We start from the raw sequence: 12,514 nt of genomic DNA on the forward strand, positions 1-12,514 counted from the left end.
CTTGTATTTTTATTCCACAAACATGCTATTACTATTAATAATTACACTGAGTAAATCATACAGAAATGAGTATTTACTTCTAATTTGCATTTATCTTTATTTTTATAGACATCTTTGAGTTTTGGTTATGAATGCATTCTTTTTATAGTATGGTGATCAAAATAGTTAATGAATCTTCTTCTCAACAGAAGCAATGAACTGGTCTGATCAGCCTGTCAGATGATAACAGACAAGTCATTCATTCATTGTGTCAGGTGTACGCTAGACGTTGGTCGTCATGTGATAGCTGCCATATTGGATGGATTAAATTAACTAAAGCAGTTTCTTTTAATTAATACACCAAACTTTAAGAATTCTATATTTTATGTGAATAAATAAGTGTTCAACCTACAGGTTGATTGATATCTTTACAGAGTAATTGATGAATGGTTCAAGAAGTATCTCTGGAAATATAAGCAATTTTGCTTGCCAAGCAACAACTTCTACTCCTCTCCCTCCCTCCCTCCATTTATAAATAAAACAACATGCCTTTTATTTGAAGCGTTTCTCAGTATATAACTTTTTTTTACATATGACGTAATCAGGATATGAATGAGCCTTGCAGTGACTTACACAGCCGTGTAGTGCAAATGGTGAACAAAATGGGCCCCAGGAAGCTTCCCTGCAGCACCCATAGGGAAATCTTAAATCTGAAGGGGATTTAAGATATAGGTACCTACCTGCAGTCTTTCCAAGTGTTCCAGCTTTTCCACAAAAAGGTTCTTTGCTTTTAATACAGCAGCATTCAATCTATTTCTCACTTTTTTATAGTCAATCCAGTCAAACTCATGTACTCTTCACAACTTTGCTCGTTAATATTTTTCATCATAATTATTTACTTATTTCTCCAAGAATCTTTGACACTCTCTTTGCAACAACGGAGCCTGGGTATCATAAATGTCTATTATCTTGAAAGTTACAAAATTGTGTGGCATGTAACCGCCACGGTGATCGGGTCGGTCAGTGTGCAGGAACTAATCGGGCGACCTTTGACCAAGGATCGGAACAGGCACAATCGGCCGATTATCGGAGAACGGGTTTGGTCGAGTACGCACTTGTGGTGGAGGAGTGAGCGGACGGGTACGCTGACGGACGTTGGAGATTGGACGGGTATCCGTGAGTTAGACGTAAATTTAATTAAGTCTCGATATATATATATATTTTGGTTACAATTTAGGTTCCAATAAATTATGGCGGGCTAGGCAGATTAGACGGGGGATCGTGTGGTTGTGGGGATCAGGAAATACGGGCAGCATAGTTCAGGTATCGAGGGTCAATATATGTTTTAATTTTTAGGGGGTTTTGATTATGGGGTAATATTAATCAGGAATTCTAAATCAAAGCTGGCTAGAGGAGTGTCCCAGCATAATGACCGATCCGGGCCTTTGGGGGGAATATAATTTGGTTTGGTGTTGGGATCACCACGTGGTTCCTCACCACTACCGAAAAATAGGTTTAACAATTATGGTAATGAACTACCCTCATTTCAATTGTTATATCCTCTGTATTATTCATGTCCTTTTGGCTGCTTTCCATTTAACATTTTGTAGCATTGTAATAGCGTCAGTTATAATATACTTAAATATATATATAGATATATTTAATGTTACAAATTAATTTGCCAATGCATTCTCTCTCTTTAGTTTCAATACACAATAAATTAGACTATAGTGAGTGACTTTTTTGCTTTTGTAATTGACTATAATTGAAGCATCAATAATGTTCCACATTTCCAGCTGAATTGCTTTATTAGTTTGTTTACTATATGATATATCAAAGGAGCAGAAATAGCAGTTGCTTATGTTAGTTCTGTGACATGTCATAGAGTTTTAGGAGAGAACAGAGGTGCTTGGTTTTGTGGCAGGAATTTGGCAACAAATCTATATTGATGTCACCTAAACATTAAACTGACTACACCTCAATTATAATGCCTACAGCAAACACCACCCGAAAAAAGAGCCCAGTCAAGTGCAGCTCATATTGCAGCATATACCATTATATTTGCACCTGACCTTTCTTGTCTAATTACCTTCCAGGTAGAAGAACACTTGTTTACTGCACCTTCAATAAAAGCGGCATTTCTCTTCAGTTTAGCTTGTCTCATTTCATATTGATACATTTTTTTAGCAGCGATATAGACTTGCTTAGCCTCCCAGCTTCCTGTTACCTTGACAAATTCCCGGTTAGACATTAGTCTCCCGCATCGCTTTGAGTTCAGAGTTGAACCATTTAGGTCTAGTAGGCCTATTGTTCCGAGCTCTAAGAATCACTTCCAGAAAATAAACATGAAATCCATTTATAAAAACTTGAAAGAAGTCATTAAACCTTGTTAGCATCCTTGACGGAGTTTACCACTAGTTAATCGTTATGGTTAATAAAATTGCATAATTTATCAGGTGTCATGGGTCTACCAACACTAACAGTTTGATTATTCTCATTGACAGGTATTCAAAAAGGTTAATTCATTTTAAAGAAAATCCTGTGTTTATAAAGTTTTAGTGTGTGCACTCATGGAATCACGTGTGCTCTAAAAAAAACAAGGTAAGTTTTGGACAACCAGAATTTGAAACAGTTGTTTGAAGGTCCCACAAACCACGAGATTTTTTTCTAAGAAGGAAAGAGTGCAATTGATAAGTTCGGTGATAGATAAATAAAGGAACTAGTAGATGTACAGTCACAAAAACTGTGTTTACAACAGTGCCAGATGAATAAATTAAGTTGGAATAAGATAACCAAAAGACATTTTTTAGGCAGCTAATTCATAAAATTATTTAAAGTTATTGTTGATTTAGATTTCTTAGCAACACAACAATATATGTTTATTAACTTTTATTGCTGTTCATTAATGGATAAAAATTATTTATTGGTGCATCGTCATAACCAAATCAATAGCAATGAGAGGTCTAATAATATTCATATTGATTGTCTGCTTGAGCTGTGGAGTTGACACCAGCCAGAACTGGAAGGATAAGTCTGTACATGGTATTCATTATCTATTTTTAACACTTCTAGTGGAAATGTACTATTATAATGTGATTCCTTTGTAGACTTTGGTCACTGATGGCCATCTGCCATTATAAATCACACTACTAATAGCAATGACAAAGATATATAGAGTTAGAGCATGCTTCATATTAATTTTATAAACTGAAAACTGAAAGGTCTGATTGTTATGAATAATTACTAGCAGTTGAAGAATAAAGACATTCTAAATTTGGATTTTTAGGTTAAAAACATTAGTTTTGTCTTATTTAACAATTTAAAAATATATTTAAAGTAATATGGAGTTAAAGGCTCCTTGCTGAGTGATAGCCATAATATCCTGGAATAGATACCAATGTCACTGGCCCTATTTCATCAAAATTTGTACCCAATGTAGTAAAAGGTTATTAATAAAAGTGTAACAGCAAAGCCATATAGACATGCCAGCCCAGCTGTGTAGAAATTTAATAAAAACAACTGTACCATGATTTAGTGATTATTTCGTATTAATTTGTACCCACCACAACAAAAATTATTAACAAAATCGTAATGGATGGGGTTAGCAGCATGCCCAGTAATGTCATCATAAATTTAGCTGTGTCGGAGCACTAAACCTTGCTGGGGGTAGGTCATTATAGAAAACATCTACCTCCTTCTGGGATAGAATAGAATTGACGCGCAATCTAGAACAAATTCCTACATTTCAAATTTTCACTATAAACGCTTATAATATTACAATGACAAAGTATTTTCTCGTGTTTTCAGCCTGGTTTGGTACCAAATTGAATGTAATTTGTTTCTAGTTGGCAAAATGAAATGAAGTTTGTTAATCTCACTAAAACTCAAGAACAACTTGACCGATTTGGCTAATTTTGTTTTTGAAGTTGCAGAAGTCCAAGGAAAGTTTAAAAGGAGAGAAACATTTGTAAAGTTTCTCAGAATATTTAATAATTCTGGAAAATAGTTATAATATTTATGACATGTAATCCAAAGTTAATTGACCCTAAACAGATGTTGACACTATAGCTGAAGTTCACAATTGTCAGAAACATTTGTTTATATTTAAATTTTATAAAATATTGAATAATTAAACAGTGCTTGATCAGTAGTGTTATACAGATTGTAAAGACAAAGTTACTATATAATTTTTGTTTTAGATTGTACCAGTGACAAATAAACCATCTAATGCATTGAAAATAATACGTTCAGTGTTTTAAAACCCACCTTGATGTGTAATATATTACTACTGTACACTTTAAATAAATGGTTAAATTTAATTTGTATTCTGATGATTATAGCTAGAAATAATAAATAACTCAGTATGATACGAATGTGAACTTAATGATGATAAATTAATTGACATACAGGTTTGAATTTTGAAACAAGATGGAGGATACAATAATGGTAAAATTTTTAAATACAGTTCTTAAATTTTAGGGCAGGGTGGTCGTGCTGGCTTAATTAAATAGAAATATTAGGTATTGTTTTTAATTAAAGATATTGTAATTTTGAAAAATAATTTTGTTAAATTTTAATTATGTTAATTTTGAATTGTTAGCCAAATTGAATGTTCCTGGGTTTTATGTTCTTCCAATGGGTCACTGTTAAATTTAAAAGGAATTTTCTCACCCAATGTCTGTCTTCTGCTTCTCTGTACTTCAGTTAAAATATGAATTTAATAAATTAACCTTTCTTTTGAACCAAATACTGCTGAATAAAATGTAACCAGTTTCTTTATTTAAAATAATAATCTTGCTTCACTTCTTCTATATCCCTCTCTCCTCTAAACTTTTAAACCTCTGCTCTCTTCACTCAACAATCATCCCTGCACACTGTATCACTGACTTTAGTTTACTTTATAACTTTTGAGTTTTATATGTAATAAGGTGAATTTTGATTAATTTTGATATATTTAATTTTGTATTTATTATTGTTTGTATTAAAATTTGAGACAATTTATAATTAATTATTCCTTAATTATTTAATTATTATTACTAATCAATTTCTAAATTAAATTAAATATTGAAATGAATGTGAGATGGGTGTATGAAATGAGTCATTACAGATGAACAAAGCTGTGCATGTTTTGCAAAGAAGGTTATCAAAACTGATTGTCTTCATCAAACGATTTCCTGTAGTTAAAGGAAAACAAATGGATGGTTCACTATTTCCCCTATATCAGAAGCAGAATACAAGTGACAGAAGTAGATGCGTGCCAACCAAAGTAGAGTTTTTAAGCTTATGTATGCACATATTTTCTTGATCAGGGTAAAAATCAATATTACTTATAGCAACAGAAATATCGCAGATTGCAAATAAACACGCTTTTAATTCTAAGTTGGATTCCAAAACCCACATATGTGTTTATTTTCTTGTTTAGTGCAACAACATAAACTCAACTGTGGAACGGTAAATAAAATAGAGCAGAAAGATCAGGGCCTAAGTCAAACTCAACTATGGTGCTTGAAACACCTTAGATCAGGGGTGCCCAACCTTTTTTACCCAAGGGCCACATTATAAAGCCTTTATGGCCAGGCGGGCCAACATCCCAGGGGATTTGGAACCCCAAACAAAACGTATTGCCCGGGGTTTGTTCCAGAAATCTTGTGCAAAATATGAGTTTTAAGGTTATTTGGCCCTTGTTTCCTGATTATTGTAATTTCTTATTATTTATTAGTTGTTAGGTAAAGGTTTATAATATATTATGATTTTAGGTTCTTTTAGTAGAAATAAATATAAACCCGGACTTTTGGACGTTTGCTCTAATTCTGAGGGAACAATAAAAAAGTCACCAATAAATTGAATACATTGATTTTAATTAATCCTACTAGGATACTAGGACATACAAATTACGTGGCGAGTGGTGACCTTGAGTTGGGTAGGGGTTACGTCGCCGCACCGCGCGCTGTGCCGTGCTTTACGCGCGCTCTATTCGCCAGCCGGCAGCCACCACCGTAGTCAGTGAAATCTGTCTGCAACTACTTTACTTCTTTCAACACTCATACTCCACCAAATGAATACGGCTCGTTCTACGTGAAATCGGCAGGACTGCTTGGTTCTCAAAATTTGTATTTATTTAATATTTCAAATGCTTGTAAACAAATTTGGTTGTTTTGGCAACAAGGCGGGCCACATAAAACTGACTCGCGGGCCGGATTCGGCCCGCGGGCCGTAGGTTGGGCAGCCCTGCCTTAGATCAAAAATTAATCTAAACTTATACATGTATCAAGGACGTAACTAAGCAAGGGAGACCACGCCAAATTTTCAATTTTTGTCAATAACTTTTTTAGCAAACAATAATTATTATTTAAACAATTCATTATTACTGCTGAAAGATCATTCTCAATGTTGAAACGGATCAAGAACTTTTTAAGGAACAAAATAGAGAATGAACAGTGGTTGACTGTACTTGCCTTTCTACAGGAAAATGTCAGTTGTCTTGACCTCCCTCAAAGTTTTTCCTGGTTACATTCTTGACTTGTATATTGATTTTCTGTTTTTTACTGTAAAAAGTTCTGAAAAGAATTATAAAAAAATATTTTATTTAAAAGTCAGGGCTCATTTAACAAAAATTGTAGTTACATGAGTATTTTTAAGCCTAGTTTATTCTTTACTACATGGTAAACATTGAATAAAATGTGTTGAAAAAGAAATAAATTCTACATTTTGCAATAGAATAAAATGGAACTTTTCACATATAAGTTAATAAAATTACATGGCACTAAAAGAGTTAAAAAATGTCCTTGAAAGCTTATTCCAAAATGTTTTGTATTAACAGATCATAGCTACTAATTTTAAATTGTATTTCATCTAAACAAAAATTGTGTTTCTAATTTTTATGATCGATCTACGAAGCACTATAGCAACAAAAATCAGCTAAATGCTATCTGACAATAATTTTTCTAATTCGCTCTATATTTAGTGTGAGTGAAGTATCAATATGCATCAGTTTGATGGCAGACTTAACTTTGCTATAGCATTTTTATTTTTTTGGAGATGATAAAAATTAGCAGATATGTTGAAAATAAAGTGTTCTGGTAATGTGGCTTCGTTTCATTAAGTGAGGGATGTTTTTAGTAGCTTGAATATTTAAAAAAAAAAGAAAAAAGTGTTATATTGTTTTAATTTTAAGGTTTTGAGTATATAAAATGTTAATATACATATTTTTGCACAACAAATATTATAAAAATTAACCAATAAATAACAAAGTTACGACTTTATTTAATCACTGTATAAACATTGCTTATTTTTTAATAACACCTCAAAAATACCTTTTCACTTTTGACCACAAATTTTAAAAAGCCTGGCACTAAAAGGGATAGAACCGGCCTTATAAGTAAAAACTGAAATAGAAAATCAAATATTGAAAAGCAAATTTAGTCGTTTAATATCTTTCTATCAATCTTACTATGCCATGAGTTTCATCATATCATGACCTATCAAAATCTACACACATTCTCAATAATTTTACTTTTAATAGTTATTAGCACACAATTGGGGAAAATACTTTTAATGGTTTATATAAAATTATGAAATACATGTTTTATAATTCATAGGCTGCTCATCACCTCAACATTTCTTCAGCATTGCCTGTAATATTTGTCTTAGTGGAACTGCTGTTTATAATAGGTATTTTACAACTACACTAGGGACACGATTATCATTAAGTTGGTGGTACCAAGTCTATATTAGATAAGGTACATTGCAGTTAATCACTTGTTTCTGGTTGGTATTGGTGTTCACTATTTATAACCTTAGAATGTAATAAAGCCTTAATTAATGGAAAACAACTTAACAGAATAATAGTATATACTTCACTAAGTCTAACTTTCTTATATTGGAAATTTCATGAAATAACATTTATTTATAAATTATAGCAATGTTCCAGTGCATACACAGATATATTGATTCACCTAACAATATAGGTAGTCTGGGTTTGAGTTACAGTCACTTATGATTTGTTTACTGCCATATCTTAAGAAATATTTCTTTTAGTCAGACAGTATAGTTTTCATGCTGTAGTAATGTATAAACAATTCATAAAAAGTTTTAGTTGAGTAATTTGTTGTATTGAAATACTTGTAGATTTATACTAATAACAACTGGATTATGACCAAAAATTTTAATTCGGTATAATGTAGTCTACTTTGGATAACCACATCCAGATAATTTTCATCCCTAATGTACTGGAAAATATGTGTTGTTTCCTAGTATTTTAATAGAAAAACAAAAGACTGTTCAAAATACCACATAAGTTTTATCTTAAAATGGTTTAATTAAAGTTTAGTAAACAATATTCATAACTTTAAAAATGTTGATTTGCTAGATGGTTTTCAGATTTGCAAAAATGATTGAAGACGGGAGAACTCTGAACGGAAATAAAACAACTGGATCAAATAAATTTCGAGGTGATTTTGCTACCCCTAATAAAACCCACATATTAAATGGCTCAAGCAGTGTGGGAATGGAGCACCTAGAGTTACACTTTAACATAACAAATGTGTTTGAAGACAACTCTGACAATCGTCCCTTCTTGACTCACCACTATGTGGAGTATGAGGGAGAGGAGTTGGGGGAATTTGAAAATTCAAATATCACTGACAATGTGGCAGCTTCTATTAATGTGGGAATTGAGGAGGACACTCCTGGAAAAAATATATTAAAAAAAAAGTCATATAGTAAGAAAGCCAGTGATAAAGCCCTTAACGCTCCTGTTTATTTAGTATTTGCATAAATATCAATGTTGTGAATTTAAAATAAATTATCTTCTTGAAAGGTTTTTTATCATTTGTAGACTAAAAATCTAGCGGTTTTTGTACAAACAACTTCTCTGTAATTACTGGACCAATAAACAAGATCTATAGTCTGCTACTTAAAACTAAAATCAGTGATGAGAACAAGATTTAACTTCAATGTAGAATAGAATAAAATATATTTATTGTGTTGACAATCTATATTACATTGTATTGCAAGAGCCAATAATACCCATGTGTTTCATAGTATTTATCTTCAAAACAATCCATTCACTCAACTTTCCATACCGTTGCATGCAGGCACACCTATAAACAACAAAAGTTCATGGGATCAACCCCCAGGATTACAACACTGCCGTGAATATCAATCCCAAGTGTGCTCCATGAACTCCACAACTGAGTAAAAAGCACAATATACCAGATATTATTTTAACTGGGTTTTACATTTTTTTGGATTGGTTTCTAAATTTAGTATTTCAGGGACACTGTTAATGAATTTTATCCCAGCTTGAGAAGGGAGGTGTTCAAATGATGCTGTCGGGCTCAAAAGTGCTCCCAAGCTCTTGTCTCGTATCTGTGTATATCACTGCCCTGAGTCAATATACACTGAAATCCACAGTAAAATGAACTCTCTAAAATAAACAAGCTGGGTAGAGTTAACAATTTAAGCTCCCTGAAGGCACTTCAACATGACTCTCTGTTCAATTTTACAATGATTCAAACAGCTTTTTTTGCAGTCTGAATACTCTTTCCAAGTTTGATATGGCACAATGGTCCCACAGGGAAATTCTGAAGGACAGGTATAGAAATATTAATCCATAGTAAGCCATCATTAATAACACATCAGATGTACAAAGCTTTGATAAATTTCAAAAGACAAAATTTCCAGATGCCAATTTAGATATACTTTGAACGTGAACTTACAAGGTTAATCCTTTATCGAGGTTTATTCCTAGGAATTTAGCAGAATCAGTTTCCTCCTGAACAGTCTTATCCATCATTACTGTTGGGGTTTTATAAGTATTCAAGCAACGTATACATACAGAAGTAGATGTAATTTGTCTTTTCATGATTAGTTTTGAGATTATTTAAGGAAATTTTGAATGCAGGAATTTGCATCAATAAAAGTTTGAATCTCCAAAGAAGTCAGAGTCGTGTCATCTGCGTATTGAATGATTTTCCAATATAAGGCTGACGCATGAATGTTATTCACATAATCAAGAAATGGACAGGACCCAAAATAGATCTTTGTGATAGATATTAGTGTGCTTTTTATTAAAAATAAAAGACACAGGTTCTTGATCTATAATAAGGTGAAAATGCTTCCTAAGAATAAGCAAACTCCAGTTTCTTAAAGCCTCTACAATTTTAGCGGCCTTTTTTCTATTGAATGTCTTCAGAATTATGTAATGATGTGGAAAAGATTGTAACTGGACGTCTTTCTTGGCTAAAAGTTGCTGCTAATGTTATCAGATATGTCTGTCGCCACCACCAAAGTATAAGTCTCTAACTGCCATTCATTAAACTAAATTAACAACAAATATGTTGTACGTCAAAATTCAAGTAATACCTGACTGGTACACCAAAGGCATTCATGCTTCAGTCCTGACTGATTGAGAATGAACCCACCCAAGTGATGTCAGTGGACAGAACCAAGTGCTCTAAACAATCATATTCACGAGGGAAGGTGGAAGACTGAGGAGAAAATCAATTTTGGTATTTCCTGTGATATTATGTTGCGTCATCTGGAACAAGGAGAACCAGCAAGGTGATGGTCGGGAAGGGGAGGAGTAAAAGGCAGCTGCCTCTGGTCTTATGTTTTTCCTGGCTCTCAGTGTTATTGTGTTTGTGCTAATTTCATTAGCTGAGGTTTGATTGTTAACATTTTTGGGCATTTCTTAGTTGATCCTTTTTTAAGACTTAGGAGGTTAGAAGAATGTTCAGCTGAAATAGATTTAAGGACATTTTCACTTATTGTCATTTGATAGACAGGAGAAATTAACTGAAAAAGACAAACACAAACTATGATCCTTGTGTGAACTATATGAAAGAAAATGAAACATGTTTTTCCAAAAATAAAGCAAATTAACTATACAATGATAGAAATATGTTAAATGCATAGTTCTAAATAGTATGTAAACAAAGAAAATTTCAAGAAAACTGTCTTACTGTTTTCAAAACACTCTAAGGGTAACGATCACCAAATCAGTAAAATATACCATTTTAATAAGTGAAACTCTTTTAGTTTAAACTGGATGAGAATGTGACTAAAAAAGGATTCTACTACTAGAGATGTGTTACAATTGTTAGGGAAACGTAACCAAGGTATTTGTAGTTTGATTAATGTATTCATGGGCAAAACTAGAGCAATTTATGATTGCTGAATCCCATTACAATGGTGTAATCTGGAGATGAAATTACAATGATTCAAAGATCAGTAGTTTATTATTTACAATGCTTAACTGAAAATTCAAGCCATTTTCTAAATGTTGCCATTTTTAGCTCGGTTGTCCATTTGAGGTCAGGTTTGCAACACTGTACTCTGCTAATAAAGATCTTTAATTTTATGTGCAACCGTTTAGGGTATCTCATAATTTTCAAGAATGTTTCCTCTTCATACTTTCAGTTTTTAAATATATTCCCATAGCAAGCAAAAAATAACAAAATATTCATATCACCTGGATGATTAGCCTGGGCCCAACCTAGAAAACTCATTGCCCATACTGGCAAAACTGTCAGTATTGAAGAAATATATTTTTTTATTCATATTTTCTTGAAGAGGGTGATTAAGTACCATTTCTTGTTTAATCTTAAGGTTACAGTCATCTTAGTACAATGCTTAGCAACAGAATGGTTTTATGTAAAATAATGAGACCCTATTACAGACTTTGAGAATATTGATCATGAGGGAATATATTGATAATGGGGGAGGGGGATACTATTGATATTGATCACTTCAACAAACAAAGAGATGTTACAAATTTCTTTTTAAAATATTCACGACAATTAACAAAATAATTGGTATATTTAGCACTAAAATGGATAGTGAAGGATAAAATTGAAGCCATATTATTTGTAGAAAAAACTCACAAAGTAGTACTCACTTCACAAGTGTTGGTATACAAAAGAAAAGTCTTCTAAGCCATTAGACACATTAAAAACATTCTATAAAATCAACACCTCTCTTATTTAGGCCTCTGTTAGTATTGTTTCAATGATTTAACTATAATATTAGTCTGTATCTATTTACTTCGGCCTACATTTTTATTTTGATTTTTCAGTGTTCTGCCTGCAGGATTAATAAGTGGGTTTTGTTATTTCATGAATATTTCAGCCATGTAATTCAATTAAATTAAGTCCATTATTAAGAATATAAAGTAGTTAAAACCTTTTTTGTGTACCACTATAAAACCAAAATTTCTGATAGAGTATTTTCTAAATAACAACGCTCCCTCCATAAATGTTTTAACACAAGAATGGAGAAATCTAGTTATTTTTAAATCAGAGTGAACTTTAAAAAGTAATTTACAAAAAAATAATGACTTATATTAATACGTAAAAATGCTATGCAATATTTATTAAACTTAATGCAATTGATAAGAAACACTGTATTTTAACTTCAATAATATGTGTTTCCAATTATAAAGATAAATACATTTTGTAATTTTAAAAAATTTTTTAAATACTTTTTTTCTATAAAAACAGGCATAGGAAGACGCAGGGACAGTAAATAGTCAGTG

General features: G+C 32.3%; 1 protein-coding gene across 2 annotated transcripts; it reads left to right on the forward strand.

The window, feature by feature from the left end:
• Positions 1-2,851: 2,851 nt before the first annotated feature.
• LOC124355099 lies at positions 2,852-8,790 on the forward strand. Of its 2 annotated transcripts, none has more exons than XM_046806058.1 (2): positions 2,852-3,021; positions 8,359-8,790. In XM_046806058.1, the coding sequence occupies exon 2, from the start codon at positions 8,369-8,371 to the stop codon at positions 8,753-8,755; it is 387 nt and encodes a 128-aa protein (XP_046662014.1). In that variant the 5' UTR covers positions 2,852-3,021; positions 8,359-8,368; the 3' UTR covers positions 8,756-8,790. The 2 variants fall into 2 exon arrangements, with proteins under 2 accessions (XP_046662014.1, XP_046662006.1); XM_046806050.1 differs by having other exon boundaries at positions 2,854-3,010.
• Positions 8,791-12,514: the final 3,724 nt, after the last annotated feature.

This window comes from Homalodisca vitripennis, chromosome 1, assembly GCF_021130785.1.
Source record: "Homalodisca vitripennis isolate AUS2020 chromosome 1, UT_GWSS_2.1, whole genome shotgun sequence".
Lineage (NCBI taxonomy): Eukaryota > Metazoa > Arthropoda > Insecta > Hemiptera > Cicadellidae > Homalodisca > Homalodisca vitripennis.